The following is a 20,327-nucleotide window of genomic DNA, read 5'->3' on the forward strand; positions in this document are numbered from 1 at the left end:
CGTTACAGAGCAACACCCCCTCGGTCCCAAGTAAGCATGCTGGGTGGGTGGCCAGGGGCAGGAGCCCAAACTGATAGCCGAGGGGGCGACCAGGATTGCTTTTTCTACCTCAGGCAGTCCTGGCCACCCTCTCCAACCTACCGCAATGGTCTGTAAGGGACAGGAAGACATGCTCAGACATCCATGCATGGAACTGAAGGACACAGCGTCTAAGGCTTTTACTTCTAAGGAAACAGAGCCGTGGGAAGATTTAATTCACTAATTACACTAACAGTATTTGAGTGCACTTTGTTTTCCATATTCATAAAAACCACGTATGTGAACAACATCACAATAGGGAATCCCACAGAAGGATTTAGGAAACAATGTTCAGCTGAGATCTCAGGTATAAGGAAGAGTTACTGGGGTGAAGACTGTGGCAACAGCGTGAGCAAAGATCCTGAGGTGAGAGAGGGCAAAACAGTTTCAGGGGATGTACAGAAGACCTGTTTAAAGAACAGGAAGAGAGGGGAGGAATGCAGCACAGTGAGATTTGCTATACTCAAATCTCAGCCAAACAGAAATCACACTTAATAACACCTGGCTGGAAAATACGAGACAGATGCCTTTGCTGGAGGGACAAGGAACCAGTAGAGTACTGAGAGCCGCCGTGGGGACCTTCAGAGCAGAGTAACTGGGCTGCCTGAGGTGAGCGTCTAGGCTGCCAGGATGCTCAAACCACAGATTTTTAAATACATGCAGGGATTTGAATGCACAGGTACTAAATCATATTAAAATCCCATGGGTAGTAAAATACTCTACAATTGGTCAAAGGCTTAATAAGAAATTTTCAAAATATGAAGTCATTTCTCCCATGATGTGTAACCTCCAAGCCAAGAAATAGGATTATCAGGACAAAAATAATAACTCTGTCCATTTAGAGTTCTTTTCTCTCCCCAGAAATCTGAGATAATAATTTATTGTTACTTAATAAGACACGGAACCATTTTTTCAAAAGCAGCAAAATGTTTTTTTCCATGTTCGGATATTCTCCAAAAACTGGATCTTTTCCTACTATAGATAAAAGATAAGAAAATCCATGTGGAGGGTGGGCCTCTGAATCAACGTGGCAGGTGACACCGCCAAGCCCTGAAGGTGGGAGCCAATGCACCTTGCTCTTCAGGGAAAGAAAGGAAGGTGACCTTGACACTGACTCTAAGCTAGACAGCCCCCCACACCCGCCTGGTTCTCCTAGTCACAGAGGGGGTTTTCCTTTTCAGAGAAGGCTGCCAGATAGAGGCTGCCTCGGAGACCCCCGGCAAGATGGTTTCCCTGACAAGAAAGAACAAAGGAAGGTACAGAGAATTTGTTTCCCTTTTTTTCTGAAAAAGCCTGGGAAAGATGGAAACATGACTACCTGGACTTGTCAAGGTCATCTTGCAAGGCTTTCTTGTACATTTTCCATTGTGCATTTTTGGTGCAGAGGCTGAGCAGGGATTAGAAGGCTGGGAGGGAAAGTGAAAGAGGAATGCTGAGAGGCTCAGGGAAATCAGTGCAAACAGGGCCAGATTCAGAGCTAAGCAGCAGGCAAGTACAGGGCATGGAAGCCAGTGAGGGGCCAGGAGGCAGTGCAAGAGAAAAAGCTCCAAGGTGAGGAGGAGGAGGAGGAAGACTGTGATAGGAAGGACACACAGAAATACCCAGTAAATATGGGTGGGGAAGGGCCCAGAGGAGGAGGAGATGAGCCCGAAACCAATTATCCAAAGTCAGGAGTGTTTACACACCTGTCCTTTATTCCCAAACTAGATGTGCAGGCCCTGGCATCTGAAGGCAAATTTACAGAAACTGAAGAGAATTATTGTGTACAGACCTAACCCCATATCACCAAACCTTACTCAGTGTGTCAGTGTCAAAAAAAAAAAAAAAGGGAAAAAAACTAAGAGGGCTCTGAAATGCCTGCTTTTTCATGAGCAGCTCAGCCAATGTGGCTAAACAGTCTCTGGAGGGCCTAACGGGGGCCCTGGTTCTGTGGCTCATTAGCTGCGAGCTAGCCTCAGTATGCCTCAGCTTCCTCACCTATAAAATGGGTACAATAATGGATGCCTCCTCATAGGATCGTGAGGCCAAGAGCTAATACATGTGAAGTATTTAGAAGAGTTCCTAGGACATAGTGCTCAAAAAGTATTAGCTATTTTTATTGTTTTAAAACAGAAGAATGGCAGTCTGTTAGACTAAGGACTAGATAAACACCATACTCTAGTTGATAAAGTTGTTTCCCACTGGGTATGAGTTGACAACTCTGATATGCCATCCAAGTATCCTGAAACTGAACAACTAAGCAAATGCATGGCAGATGGTGGATGCCACTTTTCTCGCTGTTGCAGAGGGAATTTACAAATAAGCAAAGGGAGCAGGCTAAACCATCTATGTGGTCATGGATTAGGGTTGGAGACATCAGTAAGAACTCGTGTTTAAATACTGATACAGATGGTTATACATAAATATTCCTAGATGTGTGTACTTATATAATTAATGTAAACATAAATCTCCTAGCCCTATCAGCTGAGAGGGCTAAAAAGAAATGACATCCCAGCAGCAGTGAGTACACCTAGCACCCAGATCCTGGTTTCCGATACTATTCTGCAATGAAAAGAACCAGGTCTCCTTGAAGAAATGGCTGATTCTAGGACTGGGGCAGGAAACATACAAGGTGAGCCTAGAGCACCTTTTCGTGCCAGAAGGTAAGAAGGGCTCGAACAACCGAACACACCCACAATGATAGGATGCCTATCAAAGTGACATACGAGTCAATCAAAAGAGCTCCCAATGACCCAAACTGGAACAATCTGAGCAACAAATAAACTAGCATTGTATTATAACCCAAAGCATAAAAGAATTTACTCATCAGTCTAAACTGATAAAAATGTTTAAATAAATTAATAAATGGGGGAAACAAATCTCCCATGCAGAAGTTTTCCAAATACATTGATTAGATACCTTACCCTCACAGAGGGGGAGTATAATCCCCACTCTTTAATTGAGGGTCATGCACTGTGACTTCCTTCCAAACAATATAGTATGGGAAGATGTTTTTCATGGAGAAATCTGAAAATTACTACTCCAGCCAGGTGATCAAGACCAACAACAGTCATAAATCATACTGAGAGTATGTACCCTTGATAGCATGTGATGAGAATGGCATTCTACCTCTGTAATAGTCCTCTCAAAAACTCGTAAGTTCAGGGGCACCTGGGTGGCTCAGTTGGTTAAGCGACTGCCTTCGGCTCAGGTCATGATCCTGGAGTCCCAGGATCGAGTCCCGCATCAGGCTCCCCGCTCAGCGGGGAGTCTGCTTCTGCCTCTGAACCTCTCTCCTCTCGTGTTCTCTCTCTCATTCTCTCTCTCTCAGATAAATAAATAAAATCTTTAAAAAAAAAAACTCGTTAAGTTCAGTCTAATTATGAGAAAAATAGTCTAGTTATGAGAAAAATTCCAATAAAGGGGTATCCTGCAATATACCTGACCTCAAAACCGTAAAGGTCATTGAAACCCAGAAAAGTTTGAGAAACTGTCACAGCCAAGAGGAGCGTAGGTTGATACGACAACTCAATGTAATATAGTATCCTGGGTGGGATCCTGGAACAGAAAAAGGACATGAGGTAAAAAGTAGGGAAATGTGAATAAACTCTGGACTTCAGTTAATAATGTGTCATACTGGTTCGTTAATTAACAAATGTACTATAGTCACGTAAGAACAGTAAGGGAATCTGTGAGGAAGGCATATGGGAACTCTGCTGTACTATCTGTTCGGTTTTTACATAAATCTAAAACTGTTCTGAAAAACATCTTAAGCAGGGCGCCTGGGTGGCTCAGTCGGTTAAGGGTCTGCCTTCAGCTCAAGTCATGATCTCGGGGTCCTGGGATCTAGCCCTACATCCAGCTCCCAGCTTAGTGGGGAGCCTGCTTCTCCCTCTCTCTCTGCCCATCTCCCTACTCATGCTAACTCTCTTCCAAATAAATAAAATCTTTAAAAAAAGAAAAGAAAAACATCTTACTTTTAAGAAAAAAGCATGAACAGGAGAGTCTGACCTCAGTTCTTAAGAGAAATCGTCTCCTTTTTATCACAGGGGAAGAAGCAGAGGACACAGAGTGTAGAGGGCAAGGTGTGGGTTGAAATCCCAGGTTTCCCTTATTCCCTGTGTGACCTTGGACATGTTCCTTAACCTTTCTCTGTCTCAGACCCCTCATGTGTAAGAGAGGAGTAAGAATACATAGGGTTATTATGGGAATAATAAAAGGATATACACAGGGACTATCCCTACTAAGCATCCATGAATTCTAGCTCTTGCTGTTGGAAAGGGACACTGCCATTCCCACCCAAATTATTTCTCAGGGACCTCTGTAGCTCCGTATTCTCCAATTCCTCACTGCTTGAGGTGGGTGTTTTTATGTTATAAATGGGCCTCTAATGAAAAAACTGCTGAGGCCTTCTCCATTTTTCACCATTAGAATGGAGTAAGTTGGTAAGGAAAGACGCAACAAGGCCCCAAGAGCAGGAAGCAGGCACTCAGATCCATGGGCCTGAACCATCTGATCTTCCTTCTTCTTTCCTCATATCCTGCAACCCATCTCCTTCCCCAGGGAACAAGCCTAACTTCCCCATTTCTAACAGCTGTCTGGGGACCTGGCTCAGGCTGTTCATTCAGTAATAAAGCCAGGCAAAACAACATAGGGTAAAGTAAATAATCCCAAATTAGAAAATGTCAGGATGCTAACACACTAAAACACTAATCACAACGGTGATAATATGCCTTAGCTCTTCATGGACTTCCGGCTGCAACCAGATTACAGTGATCTAGGTATATATGAGCTGGAAAGGCACCTGAGATCCCGATGCTCTTCTGAAATGGCAGGCCCAAGAGCAAAACGGTGAGAAGCCCGGGTCTGGGACTGAGTTCAGATACCAGAGCTCACTTAACCAGCTGGTTGACATTAGTCAAAGTATGTAACTTTTCTGGAGCTTCCATTTACACACCAATAAAATGAGGACAATAGCTCACAGCAAATCTGCGACAGTAAAGGAAGATACAAGGCCCCTAGCAGAAGGGCTCACGCTAGTAAGCACACCACACGCTGCGGCCAGGGGCGGTGGCCAGGCTGGTGACAACGGTATCATCACGGTCATCCCCTGCCAGGCTGCAGGGTCAGTCAATGACAGGGTCTGATCGAGATGCCTGTTTGCCTTTCTCTGACACTTCGAGAACTCCAAGAGATTCTTAGGTGACTGATTTTTCTTCTTTCTGAACCACTGATCATCAACATTGTTTTACTCCTCCTGAATTTTCTGAAAACTAATTTCTGCTTTGGGAACCTACTCTCTTCCCAAATTTTGATTCAAGATTTCAATTTTGATTCAAGATTTCAATGACTTTTAAAATGATAATTTCTACTTTTCTTTGTCCAGTATGGATGTTTTAAAGACAGTACCAGGTTCTTTTACGTAGTGTATTATTTCTCTATTTCTTCTTCCATTCTACTTTAACTTTTTAAAAATACTCCTTTCACTGTATAGCCATTCATTCTTTTAAATTTCAAGTTTTAAATCTTATTTTTGCTCTGTTCTTTACCCCTTTCTTTGACCCATTTTTGTTAAAATAGCCAAATTAATTTCCACTGCCTTCTTAGGGTATTTGAGTTTGCTGGAACGAATATTGATTGCAAACTCTCTGGGCAGATTTTTTTAGTACTTTCCACTGTAAAGTTTCTTGGGCATTAAGGAATCACAGCCAGGCTTCTTTAACTCATCTCCCTTTTCTTTAAAGTGGTTCCAATGTCTTGGATTACTACTATTCGTGTGATTCTTAACTGGACTAAAATCTGGTGTCACTATTTACAACTTCTGGGAAAAGAGTACAAGAATGGCATTCATATCGTCTGAATATGCAGAGATGAAAGCAGAATGATTTCAAGTTTAAAGCACTGCAGTGGCAAAGAGTTTGAGAAGACAAAACACAGCGCTCCAGAAGGGAAGTGAAGCGAGTCAATAAAAGAAAAGGAAACAACTATTTTGACATTATAATAATAGTCATTAAAGGAAAGAAAAAAGTGTCATTTCCTGAGGAGTCTTAAACCTCTTTAAATAAAGCATATTAGATAGATAGATAGATAGATAGATAGATAGATAGATAGATAGATATTCTAATTTCAGATCCATTCCAGAGAATGAAGATTCACCGTGTCAAGTTTCTGTATGGTTAATATCCCTTCTTCACATTCTCTTCACTTTTGAATTCAATGATTGTAATAAATCTGCACAAGGGGAAGTTTCCTTTTCCATCTGGTTCTGATTTTGTTATTCTAAATAGACAGCGTTTTATCATATAGAAGTGTCAGCAGCAAGGAGGAAAAGGGCACAGGTAGGATGGATGTGGGCAGAAATGTTGCTTCCTGGCACAGGAAGTGAGCTTCCTGATTTCCAAATAGTGGCAAGTTTAGGGATTGTAGAAATAAACATTGGATGCCTTATTATATACAACAGTCCAGCGCTAACATCAGAAATCACTGTGTGGCAGATTCCAACACCTAGAAGCCTTGGAAGTTGCCTTCCTCGCAACGGAAGGAATTCGTGTTTTGGCTAGATGATGTTAAAGGCCCCCAATATTGCACAAAGCCCGAAATGGGCACACTCGGCCCTGGAATTACAAGTGGGAGTCACAGCACAATCTGACACTTTTTGAAATTCGTGAAGAACACTAGTCAGTTGCAGTCCAAGACACCAGAAGCCAATCTTTCATCTCAACGATTCCATCTGTACTTCCCCATTTTTCTTTCTTTTAAGTTCTTTTATCCTCTGAAAGGTTGATTAGATCCATATTTAGAAATACAGGGAAGACTGTTATCCTGGGATTTGGGACCCTGTATGAAATGTAAGCCCTGCTCTATGCTTTACGTTAAAAAGTGAAAAGCCAAACAAGAGTTGAGGATTTTTCTGTTTGGGGTTAAACCTCGCAGTAATTCCACTCCCCCCCTTCCCCCCCCCCAACAATCCCCATCTGCAAAACTGCAGGCATCTGCCCTAAAACAGGATGTTTACTTCTTAGAAAGTTACTGAATTCCTGCCGTCTGTTTCCCACCTGAAATCACAAGAAGACAGATTCACAGCAAAAGAAAACAATAGGCATTTTGCACCCCCACCCCCCATTTTGACCCCACAATACAAAGCTTTAGCTCATCTCTGTACTGAGAAGTACAGTGAGCAGCTGTGATGTCACAATTAATAACGATCAAGTCAAAGAAGCTGTCTGTTCTGTTTTCCTATTTTATCAAAACTGGTGGCACAGCCCCTCCGACTGAAAAAAGCAGTCAAGGGCACCTTTCAAAAAGTCAATATAATATTTGGGCCATATCTCTGTTTCTTTTTTTTTTTAAGGATTTAAAAAGGATTTATTTCAGAGAGAGAGTGAGAACAAGAGAGTATGAGTGGGGGGGAGGAGGGGCAGAGGGAGAAGCAGACTCCCCTCTGAGCAGGGAGCTCTCAACGTGGGGCTCCATCCCAGGACTCTGGGATCAGGACCCGAGCCGAAGGCAGACCTTAACCGACTGAGCCACCCAGGTGCCTCAATATCTCTGTTTCTGATATTCATTCTCACTTTTGAAGAGATGAAAACTAAACAAGTTTTATCCCAGTGGTCATTAAACTTGAAAGGATGCCAGGGATCCTACATTCTGAGCACTCATTTTTCAGGTCAAGAAACTGAAAGTGAGAGAGAGGTGAAGTGACCAGGTCATATGGCTGGGGAGTGACAGTGACTGGTGAGGGACTCGAATCTGAGTTCTCCAGGCTCCTTACCCAGGGCCCTTCACCTTCTCTGAGGCCAGCTCCTGGGCGACCTCTGCACTGGATTCACCTCATTCTAAGACGGGATATGAAGAAATAAATAAATCCCCAAATACGCATGGTCCTATTTTTATATACATCTAGATATTCATAAATAAAGAGCTTTCACTTGAGGACTGCAGTCCTCACCATGTAGTAGAGCTTCTTACCTGCGCACTATTGGTATTTACAGGGAGAGCATTCTTTGTTGGAGGGCGGTGTTTTGTGCACTGTAGACTGTTTCACAACAATCCTGGCCTCTACCTACCAGATATCAATAGCATCCCCCCACCAAGTTAAGACAAAAATTTCTCCAGATGTTGCCAAATATCCTCTGGGGACAAAACCAGCCCATTGAGAATGGCCATAGAGCCGTATCTCCTACACATGCACCAGCCATCAGGAAGCCTTCGGTCGTGGTTCCATGTCAGAGGCCACAGCTCTGGGATGGTGGAGGAATTCTCCATATGTTACAGATGGAATGAAGAAGGTGCTACCCTGATTTCCTCTCAGAAAGACAGAGCACTGACCCTAACTAGCCACAGAAATGATTAGGAGAAGGGTAACTTCCAAAAGAGAGAGCAAAAAGATAATGGCGAAATGAGATGAAAAATAATAAAAGGAGAAATGGGGGGGAGGGTGGGGAGGAAGCAGTACGAAAGAAGGAAAATGCAAGGAAGAAAGAGGTCAGCTGAGAGAAGGGATTTTAGCATTCCAGTATTTGTAGGACAGAGTGGCCCATTATAAGATAAAGTGGTGTATTTTCATCAGGCATAATTTTTTAAAAGGCAAGTCAGTGTGAGGAAAAGGGTCAAGCACTTTCTACCAATTCATTGTGAGGCTTTAGGAGAGGACCATTGTCCCCAGATGATGGACCCCCTCAGGGGAGTTCTATGTGAAGCTCTTTGTTAAGGACTCATATGCTTAAAACTGGAAAGCCCTTTAAAACAGCTTATCCTGGAGTTTCACCCACATCACACTGTTCCCGGTGTACAATGAAGTTGAATAAAATTTTATAATAGGACTTTAAAATAATGAGCATGATTCTTCACATCCAGGGTACAAACCAATTTTCGTGCGACTTCCCAGAAACCTACTTAATCTCAAAACACCCCCTGGGAAACAGAAAAGCTCTGGATATTTTTCAGACTGTTACTCTCCCTGGAGTGTTCAGGTGGCTAGTTGAATGGTAGCTCCAAATTTGACTCAATTCCAAAATTTGTGGAGAACAACACACTCATTTCTGAATCTGGTCACAGGGGGAGGTTACATGTGACAAGCTGGCCACTCAGGTCTCCTTTTGTATATGCTTTAAAAGACTAATTATAAAAAGGTTCTTTTCAAAAAATTATTTCAGTAAGTTTTCAGGGATAAACACAATTAACAACAAAACCTCTCTAATCCTATGATTCTCAAACCCTTAAAGTGCACAGGAATCACTCATGGATCTTACTGAAATGCAGATTCTAATCTAGGTCTGTGGTGAGACCTGAGATTCTGCATTTCTAACAAGCTCCCAGGTGGTGCTGATGCTCCTGGTCCGTGTACCATAGCCTAAGTCGGAAGTCTATAAATCTAATCCATCCCCCCACATCACCTATTTGATGATACTGTTTCCATCCTGCAAAAACTTTTCAGGGCTGGGGAGCCTGGGTGGCTCAGTTGTTAAGTGTCTGCCTTCGGCTCAGGTCGTGATCCCAGGGTCCTGGGATCGAGCCCTGTATCAGGCTCCCTGCTCCACGGGAAGCCTGCTTCTCTCTCTCCCACTCCCCCTGCTTGTGTTCCTGCTCTCGCTATCTCTCTCTCTGTCAAATAAATAAATAAATTCTTTAAAAAAAAAAAAAAACTTTTCAGGGCTGACTGTCTACTGCTTACCAGGGAAGGTCCTTATTCTCTTGGGAGAATGAACCCCCTTCATGATAGCTTCGGCTCTATAGATCCCCTCAACCTGGTACATACGCCATCATGAAGCGGCATGTTGTTCCCAAAATATATTTCCCCAATATGGTCCCACCGTTCCCCCTGCTTGGGTGGCTCTACCACCAAAATCTTCACCCTCCTTCAGGACCTACCTGAAATGTCAACTCCTCAAAGAAGCCCCCCAAAGCCCTCTAAGAATAAAGGTATTTGTTCCGCTCACCACACGCCTTGCATTTGACATTCAAATATCTACATTGGCGTGTCTGGTTTTCTGGAAGATTATGGTCCATCCAATAAAATAATAAAACTGCCTCACTCAGGACTAAAAAGATACTCAATTTTCTAAGCTTCATATCCCTGGCTTCTGAAGAAAGGATTCCATCAGTCAATCCTCTGAGGAGTTAAAATATTCCACAGGATTAACTGCCTGGACTTTTGGCCCCAAGATGAATATTTAGTAAGAGAACTTTCAAGCACCCTGGCATATATCCCATCGACTTAAGAACATCACTCCTAGAGCAGCCTGCACCCCTACATCATGGATTATTCTTCGGTGTGTCCTAGATTATTCTCATCAGATTAAAGCATCACCCAGGTTTAACAAACACATACAAAATGAAAAAACCCTCCTTTGCCCCAGATCATCCTCTAGCCCATTTCTCTTCTCTTACAGAAAAACTCCAAACTTCTGTCTTCTCCTGACCCAGACCTCCATCCACCAAAACTACATTTATCAAGGGGACCAAAGACCACCGTGTTGCAAAAGCAGTAGTCTCTTCCCAGGCTCCTCTCACTTGATGTACGAGCAGTGTTAGACATGGTTGGTCACGTCCCCGCAAAACTCCTTCTTCACTTGACTTCTGGACACAACTTCTTTCTTCTCGTTCCCCGCTAGCTCCTCTGTTCCAACCTCCTCTTGCTGGACCCTCTACTTTCCTAATCTGAACACTGGTCTTTGGACCTTCCTCTTCTCTATAGCCTTGTTCCCACGGGGGGCACACCCAGCCCCATAGCTTTAAATACCATGTCTAAACTAAGGATGCCCAGATTTATGCCTCCCAGCCAGACTGCTCCCTGAACTCTAGACTCAGCCAATTGTCTCAAAGTGAGTATGTCTACGATGAAATTATTGACACATGCTCCCCACCACACCTGCTCCTCCTCACCAGTCTTTCTTATCTCACAAAACCAAGGTTCTCTTCTATCAGTTGCTCACACCACAACCCTTGGAGGTGCCCGTGCCTCCTCTTTTTCTCTCATATGCCCCAACCACTTCATCGGCACAACCTGCCAGCAATACCCTCAAGATCTCTGCAGAAGCTCTTCCTACTACAAGTTATTCCTACTTTTACTACTATCTCTACCACCGACACCAACGCCACCACCATCACTATTATTACCATCATCTCCTCCTCCTCTTCCTCCAGTTCATGCTCCCAGAATCCCTTCCCTGGGTCTTTGTAAGGGTCCTGACCAGGCTCCTTGCTGCCACTCTTGCCCCCCATCCCACTGCCAGAGTCTATTTTCCACATAGAGCCAGAGCAAGCCTTTTGAAATATAAATCAGACCATAGCACTGCTCTCCTCAAAATCTTCTAAATGCTTATCTTCCTTCGAATAAAATTTAACATCCTGCCCAAGGCCTTCAAGTCCCCATGTGATCTGGGACCCATATGACCTTACAGATCTCATCCTCTAGCACTTGTCACTTCATGTGCTCTGCTCCAGCCTCATTCATTCATCTGCCTCATAGCTCTGTCCACATTTTCCCTGCTTGGATATTCACCAAGCCCAGCCTGTACCCCATTCAGCACTCTGCTCCAATGTCACCAGATCAGAAAGCCCATTCCTGGCACCCTATGTGAATCAAACTCTCCATCAGGATCTAGCCCCCTTGCCCTACTTCATTCTTCCTTTGTGTGGATTCTTTGTCTCTCTGCTAAAATCCAAACTTCTTAAGAGCTGAGACTTATTTATTTTGTTCATAGTTGTTTCCCTTAGCACAGAGCCTGGCACATGGTAGGTGCCTGATACATTTTTACTGGATGAATAAATGACTATCACTGGATAGTCAAAAAATAAATCTATGATTTTATGCATTATGGGGGAAAATGACAACATAAAAAGGAATTTTAAAAAACTCTACTAAATTACATTCCTTTAGGATAATAAGTCTTGACTGAGAGCTTGTAATGCACAGAAAAGGCACACTTACTTCCTGATCACCGTCTTAGACTCTGATGAACTTGGGCTTCCATCTTCTTCACAGTTTGGGCTTGTCAGGTTTCCATACCTTTACAGATAAAAACAAAACAAACAAAAAAACCCCAGTCAATGGTGTGGGAAAGCAACTCTATTCCATTTCAAACATGAGATAACAGTTTCCACTTCTCAGCAGTAATTAAGGAAAGAAATATTTATGAAATAGCATCAAAAAATGATATTGTGTGATATTAACTTAATGGGTATACGGATAGCCTTAAACAAAAAAGGGATTTCACAATGAATCACACTACTTAAAACTTTCTCTTAATATTTAGCATTTCTTTGAAATCCTTTAGATGAAATTAGGCTTTTTCTCTTAGCAGGAGGATGGGGTATTACATGATGCAAAGACGGTAGATCCCTCACGGACTGGAGCACCCAAGCCTATACAACCGCCCCTCTGCTCTGTCTCCTGAAGGAAGCATGGCTGTGCGTGAGTAGCTTTCACACTTGCACCAACATAAGCACACAAGGACGACTCCATGCTCTGTGATGAGGCTGGTCTCCTTGGGGATAAGTCCAATAGGAGAAGGGTTATGGAAGTAATTTTGGACCCTCAAGGAATGGCTGAGACAAGGACTGAAGAACAGGATTTGTATGCAACGAGGAGAGCAGCTGTGGGGACACGGAGGCTGACAACTGGGCAAGGGGACACAGGGGGACGACTTTTTAGAAAGTGATAGGTGCTTAAATTTTTAAATTTGTCTCACTGTAAACTCAAAATTTACTAAACAATCAGTCCCTAATTGCAGTTAGCTGTTTTTCCAACTCCATATGTAAGCAAGCTTATTGCATACAAATATATCACATTTTGTTTGGTCCCAACAGTACACTTTAAATTCTTGAGGAGACGTCTTTTTATTAACTTATAATGAATGCCCTGACGATTTCTGCAGTTTCTCTTTCCCTCAGTGAAGAATCCAGAGTTTCCTTGGCGTTTCACAAGCTGGTACTCTGTCCCAAAGTTTTGATAATAGAAGTTCTATAATTGGTGGGTTTACATTTTTAAAGAGAACACTTTTGTCTTCTACTAATGGGATTAAAGGCCCCAGTACCCTTATGTTCCTTGTTCCTAGGATTTACAAATCCTTTTAGAAATAAAAGCCCACCATCTGGTTTGACTGAATGCCAGCCCATCTGGTCTCCCTATCACCCTATCCCAGTAGTTTCCAATCTGCACCCTGAGGCATTAGCCCCCCTCCCCTCCACCTGCTCCTCTCTCGAGCTCGTCAGCCTTATGGATTTCTTGGCCTCTCAAACCTATTTTCCACTGGCCTCCACCCTCCCTATTCCTCTCCATTCTGTCTGCACCTGTTATTTAGAGGGCTTCCAGGGCCACCCTTTGCTTTTCCTGAGATAAGAACTTAGATTAAGATTTATTCAGCCCCATGTGAGCAAGGCAGGGATGCAAAATGAGATTTCTCCTAAACAAACAGATTTTTTGGCTCTCTCCCTGGCCACCATCATAGTCAACCATGTCTCCATCTTCTCTCATAACAGCCTTTGTGGTTTATGTAAATAGGAAAGATTACGGCAGGTGCAGTGGAGAGTGGGGCTCTGGGAGAGCCACGGTACCTTCCACTTTTCTGACAAGACAGAGCCATAAACTCTTCTCCTGCCAGCCTCAGCAACTAAATGTGGGACCTAATCTTTGTTTTCGTCATGTCCGTGTTAGTTCATTAATTCTCTCTGGTTATCCAGGAAATACTTCACCTTTTATCGCCCAACTGGAAGCTAAGAGAGATAGAAAGGGAAAGATATGCTCCTGATATTTTTCTTTTTTAGAGGTGTCTCTACTAAAAATCTCCTGGTCTTCCTCTTCCTTGTCTTCACTTTAGCTTCTCATACTCTACTGCTCTTTCTCTACATTTTTCAGACTCTGGAGCTGAGCTGCTGGTTGGGATGACACGAGCACCTATCCCAGGTCCCCTCCAAGAATGGGATGCCACAGGAGGAGTCAGGTGCTGTCAAGACGGACTAAGCAACTTATACTGGTGAATGATGTTCACTCTCATTAATTAACCTGGTATCATCTGCTCAGAACATGTGCTCAGAAGACCCCATGCATATTTTTCTCAGCCGCCAGAGTTGTCTACAGAGTCCTAATCAGGACCAGAATGACTGGTTGACAATACTCTGGAGACCAGTGAGGACCATCAAGAAGAAGGCAAGGGATGTCTGGTAGCATGCACTACGCTCCGGGTGCTCAGGCTGGTCTCCACCCAACCCACCAAGAAATCCGTTTGGCTCTGCCTTTATGACACCCTGAATCCAAACCCTTCTCATCACTTCCACCCTGGCTCAAACTACCACTACCTTTAGTCTAGATCAATGCAATAGCCACCTAACTAGTCTCTTGGCTTCAGCTCAGCGCGATCCTGGGCGATGTAAATCCCAACACATCACTGCTGGGCGCAGAACCCTCCCGTGGCTCCCGTTCCACTCCGAAGAAAGGCCAAAGTCATACCTGCCTCATGAGACCCTAAAGGACTTGCTCTGATACCTCTGACCAAGTCTTCCACGCCCACTCAGTCTCCCTCAGCCTCACTGGCCCCCCTGCTGCTCCACCCACACCTGGGCATCCTCCTGGCTCAGAATCTCTGCGCTCCTCTCTCTGCCCCCGTGTCAGCAGCACCTTCCTCGGCTCCTGTGGGGCTCTGCTCAAACGGCACTTTCTCAGTGAGGCCTCCCCCGGCCACCCTATGTAAGACCAACACTCACGATGCTGCTTTATTTTCCTCCACAGCCTTTAGCACCTTCTCATATACAGTCTTATTTAGTTACTGTGTTCGTTGTCTACTGGAACGTAAACTCCATGAGAACAGGATTCCTGTCTCTTTTGCGCACCCAGTAGGCATGCTGATGGCTACTTGTTTGGGGGCAAATGAATGGCCTGGTGGGGTTCTCTAAGCAGACATGAAAACAGACTTTTCAACTACTAGGCTCGAATCTGTTGTTGCAAGGGCACCATCTGGCTTTTTGCTTATACAAGTGTCTTAACCTGTCTGTGCCTTCATTCCTAAAGTCTAGGATCATAAAAAAGCTTTAGGATAGCTGTGATCCAAAAATCTAAAACCGAAATGCAAAAGAAATAAAGTTTTAAGATCTTAAAGCTGAGATCTTGGAGGTATAAGCAGTATGGAAAGGCAAAAAACCAAAATGTTTTTACATGGTTTTACAAAGGAGACCTTTAGAAGCAAGATAAAATTAAAGAGCCTGTAACCCTCTGGAATTTCATGGGGAGGGGATGATTATTTACCCCTGCACTTTTCTAATCATTAGAGAGAATTAACGCCTTACAGAAAAGAAACTAGACCAGCACTGGAATTAAGAACTCTTTAATGTTCAAGCTAGGTCAGTTGAGAGTTAGTTTTACTAGATTAAGAGCATTTCTTTGATGTTTCCTGGACCCTCTCATAGCTTCCCATCAAAAACCAAAGTCAAGTTCAATTCATTTACTCCAGGGGAGTAAATAAAAGGGGGGGGTGTTTAATTAATGGCAGTAGAATAGCTACAGATGAACCTGTCAACAATGTCACCCCCTATTTCTGCAAAGTCTCCCCAGGATTTAAGATCAAAGCGTCAATCTCTTAAGAAGGCTTGCCAATGAGAAACTGGCCTTCTTTAAATGGTAACTCATAAAACTTAAATTAAAATATAAATTGTCAGAATGACTTTTGACATGGTTTCCCGTGTATCACAAGGCAAAGGAAAGATTTACAGATGCCTCTTAAAGTACAGTCTTAAGCAACTACTTGCTGCGGCCTAAAAATTACTAGAAAAAGAAAAACAAAACCATGTTTAACTGGTTGCTGATATTTTAACAGGAAACAGTTATTTCCAGAGGGGACAGATATTATTGTTGGGAGCCTATCTGGGCAAATGAAATGTTTAATATGTGTTTGAAGGGAGGACAGGAATATTTGCGGTCCAAAGAAATCCTAAGATAAAGCTGTCCTCAGGGACAGTCTTTCTGGTTTGGGGACACTTTCGAACTTTTGCTCCCTAACGGAAAAGGGAGTAATACCAGACCAGGATGGGGGTAATCCTGAAGAACTTTTCAGGCTCCACTTGATTCCAGCAAGTGATCCAATAACAATAGCAGATAATAATTACCGAGCGCAGACCACGTGCCAGGTCCTGCGCTAAGCACTTTATATGGATGGTTTCATTGAATTCTCACAATAATCCTATGTGATATTATTATTCATATTTCACAAATGAGAAAATGAGGCCCAGAGAGCTGAGGTAATTTGCCCTCGAAGACACAGCTAATACGTGGAGCAGAGATTGGAATCATGACAGTCAGACTCTAGAGCCCAGTCTCTGAGTTGCTACCAGATCACATGAGCTTGAGTTATTTTATTAATTTTATGTCCTCCGATGCACTAGATTATAACTTCCTTGAGGTCAGGAACCTTATTCTTTGCATTAATTTACCCAATCCTTCATCTTTTTATGCATTTAACTGTCCCCATTCAAGGAATATTTGTTAAGGCCTATGTTCAGGTACTATTCTTGGCATTGGGGATACCGGCTGCGAACAAACCAAAGGACCTGTTTTCAGGGAGCAGACACTGTAGTGGGGGGAGGTAGACAATAAAATTATAATTAGTTAATATATACCAAGTCAGAGAGTGAAAAGTGCAATGGAGAAAAATAAAGCAGGTAGCGATGATCAGACATGGCTCCCTCACAGGAGGTATTCAGACAAGGCCCGAGGTGAACGTGCCCATGATGTAACATCCTCCAGAAGGTGAGGGAGTGGGCTCTACAGATCTCTAAAGAGTCTTCCACGCAGAGGGGGGAGCCGTGGCAGAGGCCGTAGCCCAGTGGCAAAATGGTGTGCTTGAGAAGCATGAAGAACGCCACAGAGTAAGTAAAGGGAGAGAAGGAGATGGGGTGCGGAGGTGACAGGGACCGTTCAGGAGGCTTGATAGGCCATGGTGAGGACTTTGGTTTCATTCTCTTATCTTGCTCACTGCCATATTCCCTGAGGCAGCAATGGAGCCCACTCTTAGCGGACACTCAATAAACATTTGCTAAATGAATGAACTAATACCATCTCCTGTGGAAAGAAAGGAAAGGCTGGGGAGGAAGGAGAAGGGAGGAAGTCACTGACTGGGGATAGATGAAAGAACAGAGAGGAAGAAGGAAAGGGAAGCAAGACCTCACATGAAGCTGCTGACTCCAGGACCTCTGGGAGTCTCTGTTCCTCTAATAAACCCCAGACCATGAACATCCAAAGCGGTTTTCTTTAACTGACCCATGGGAACACAGGTCAGGTATGAGGAAAATGTTCAGAAGCTGACCTTGACTCAGGAGAATGATACGGGTGAAAGAGCCGGCAGATGTCTGGAACACAAAGGAAGCTTTGATTACAACTGGGGATCGCATCCCACAGATCAGTAAGAGGGATGTTTTTAATCACTCTAAATAATATCCTTCAGAGCAGGCACTCTCCACCCAAGTCTGACCTCAGAACTGGGTCACTGCCACCAAGTCTACCTTGGAAAGGTCTTGTTACCACCATGGAGCTGGTTATTTAAGGAGAAGACAAAGGTCAAGGACTCTCTGTTCTCTTGCAAGGGGCCAGTGATGCTAAGCATAGGATGTGCTTTCCAGTCATAAGATCTGGTTCTCCAGGCACTTTTACCATGATGAGAAAAAGCTAGAAGACCCAGAAAGAGCTACCGTCCTCCCCTCTAGGCCTTTGCTGGGAAGGACCCTCCATCTTCGATGCTCTTCCATTCTCCACTTTACCGCCATGGTATCCCTGACAGTTAAGGCACCATTAAAGCAAAGAGTACCTAGTCTTTCTGTTGCACTTCACAGTTACAAAATGCTTCACAGTTATAAAATTTTCCTTGAGAAGAATACCTTCACCCCTTGCCCCAAACTACAACTGTCTGAAGAGGAGACCAAAAGGACAAAGGTCTTACAACCCCTGTTCTTCCAGAGAAAGAAAACCAAAAGGTCTCTCTTGCTATAACTTGCTTCCATCCAACTTTAGAATTATTCCTTAAGTATGATGGGTTTCACACCCTTGCTGTAAGGTTTCTTCTATTTTCCTCTCCAAGTCCTTGTCATCCATTTCTCTTCTTTGGTCCATTTTTCCCCCATCACAGCTCAGTGGCTCATCAGTATCTCCTCCTTCCACTTCTAGTGTGTAGCAACTGTAAACAATCAACTGCAAATACATCTGGGTAGTATACTACAGTGGCCGCGGCCACAATGAAAGACAACAGAAGAAATGGGGTTACATCTGGGGTGGCGAGCAGGCAACACTCGGACAACCACAGAGTCTGTTAGTGGGTGGAGATTTGTCTTAGGTTTAAAATGAATTAATACATAACCAACGAATCAGTGCAAGTCTGTAGCTTAGTTTTCCCCACCCACAAGAAGGTGCTATTGCAGATCTCGTCAAGAACCTCATGAAATAGGCTATGTGAAACCTCATATAATGAATATGAGGGTAGGACTGTGGTTTCCTATCATCCATCCCCTATGCTTACAAAAACTCAACAGAGCATCAATTTATATGTTGTTCTCAAGGGCTAAGTTCTCTCCTGCACACACACACAAATATACAGGTGAAAAAAGGCAAATGTCAAGTAAGAGAAAAGTGATAAGATAAACTAACTCAAAAACAGTCCTTTAACTTTGATTCAGACACACCTTTTTTTAAACCATTTAATTTACTTTAATGAAATTAATGAATTTAATTTCCAGAACCATACTTATCTGCCCCATCATGATATAAGGTAGGAGCAGGGCCTTCCTCTGGCTCATAACGGCCACCTATGTGTTGTGTCCCATCGTCCATGCTAGAGAGCCTATGCCTGGAGGGTCCTTGGATGAACCTATGGAAGTCTAGGAATCCCAAACGATATGCAAAATTTGATGATGTGCTTTTTTTCTATATGGCTGATCCATAGTTTCTAGCAAATTCCTAAAGGGGCTTGTGATCAAGCCCTTCCACCACCTGCTGGAAAGTGGCGAAGACCACTTCTTTAGATTATCAAAGCTGAACTGAAAACTGGAATACATTCCAGTTACTCTTCAGGATATATGTACCTTGCCTTTCAGTTTTTCTGGCAGTTTTGTTTTGTGGTTTCCAAACAAATGCACATTAAAAAAAAAAAAACAACAACCCCTGCTGAGCAATTTGGTATTCTTTTCTACAAAAGAAGGATAATTGCATGTTCTCTCTCCCTTTGTCAAGTGAAATGAGAAGGAAAGAAAGAAAGAAAGAAAGAAAGAAAGAAAGAAAGAAAGAAAGAAAGAAAGAAAGAGAAAGAAAGAAAGAAAGAAAAAGCTACTTCACAAAAACATTTTTATCTCATCTCAAGAGAAGAAAGCTAACCTGGTTATAACCTGAGGTGAAGTCTTCAACAGCATCCCTTCAGGGTCTACTTCACAGAACCATCACTACCAGCCCAGAAAGCTAGGGTTCTACAGTCACCACAGGTTCCCACAAAGAATTCCCACAGTGCTTCTGGGTGAAAGTTGGGTCCATATGGCAAAAATAAACAAGGATTCACCAAAGACTGCCAAGCCAGAAAGGAAGAGAACTTATTTTCATTTTCCCTCAAGTGATTATGGTTGGGCGTAATTCTAAAACTGTACCAAATGAAATTTTTCTGGTTAACCTAAAGCAGTGGTGTCGTCACAGAGACAGAAGAGTAACAGTGTTTGTCTTGTTGAGGCTAAGCCCTGTCCTTTGTTTCTGCCATGCTTCCCAGGGCTGAGTAAGCCATGGCTCATCAGGGCATGATGTTCTGAACAGAACAAAGGTGAAGGTGAATCAACACCTGACCTTCAGCTTCCTTGAGCAGCCTGGGGCATCAGATTTTTGGAGTCAATCTCCCTGACAAGAATTCTCTGTTTTTAACAAATTGTGAACTTCTCCAACAGACCAAAAATTTTATTGATGTTGTATTAGTTTTCCATTGCTGCCATAACAAATTATTACAGACTCAGTGGCTTAAACAACACGAAGGTCAGAAGTCCAACACATGAGGGCACCTGGGTAGCTCAGTTGGTTAAGCAACTGCCTTCGGCTCAGGTCATGATTCTGGAGTCCTGGAATCAAGTCCCACATTGGGCTCCCCGCTCAGCGCGGAGTCTGCTTCTCCCTCTGACCCTCCCCCCTCTCATGCTCTCTCTCTCCCATTCTCTCTCTCAGGTAAATAAATAAAATCTTCAAAAAAAAAAAAAGAAGTCCAACACATGGTATCAGCATGACTGTGTTCCTTTCTAGAGGCTCTAGGAGAGAATCCATTTAA

General features: G+C 43.3%; 1 protein-coding gene across 8 annotated transcripts in view; it reads right to left on the bottom strand.

Annotated features, from left to right (window-relative positions):
• The window catches only part of RGL1 (ral guanine nucleotide dissociation stimulator like 1), a 329,410-nt gene that overhangs the window by 136,146 nt on the left and 172,937 nt on the right, over window positions 1–20,327 (bottom strand). For all 8 annotated transcript variants that reach the window (XM_081824740.1, XM_081824737.1, XM_081824734.1 and 5 more), the window contains one exon: window positions 11,990–12,067. In XM_081824740.1, coding sequence (XP_081680866.1) covers window positions 11,990–12,067 — 78 coding nt within the window. The remainder of the gene's footprint in view (window positions 1–11,989; window positions 12,068–20,327) is intronic.

This window comes from Leptonychotes weddellii, chromosome 6, assembly GCF_054177405.1.
Source record: "Leptonychotes weddellii isolate Sample4059 chromosome 6, ASM5417740v2, whole genome shotgun sequence".
Lineage (NCBI taxonomy): Eukaryota > Metazoa > Chordata > Mammalia > Carnivora > Phocidae > Leptonychotes > Leptonychotes weddellii.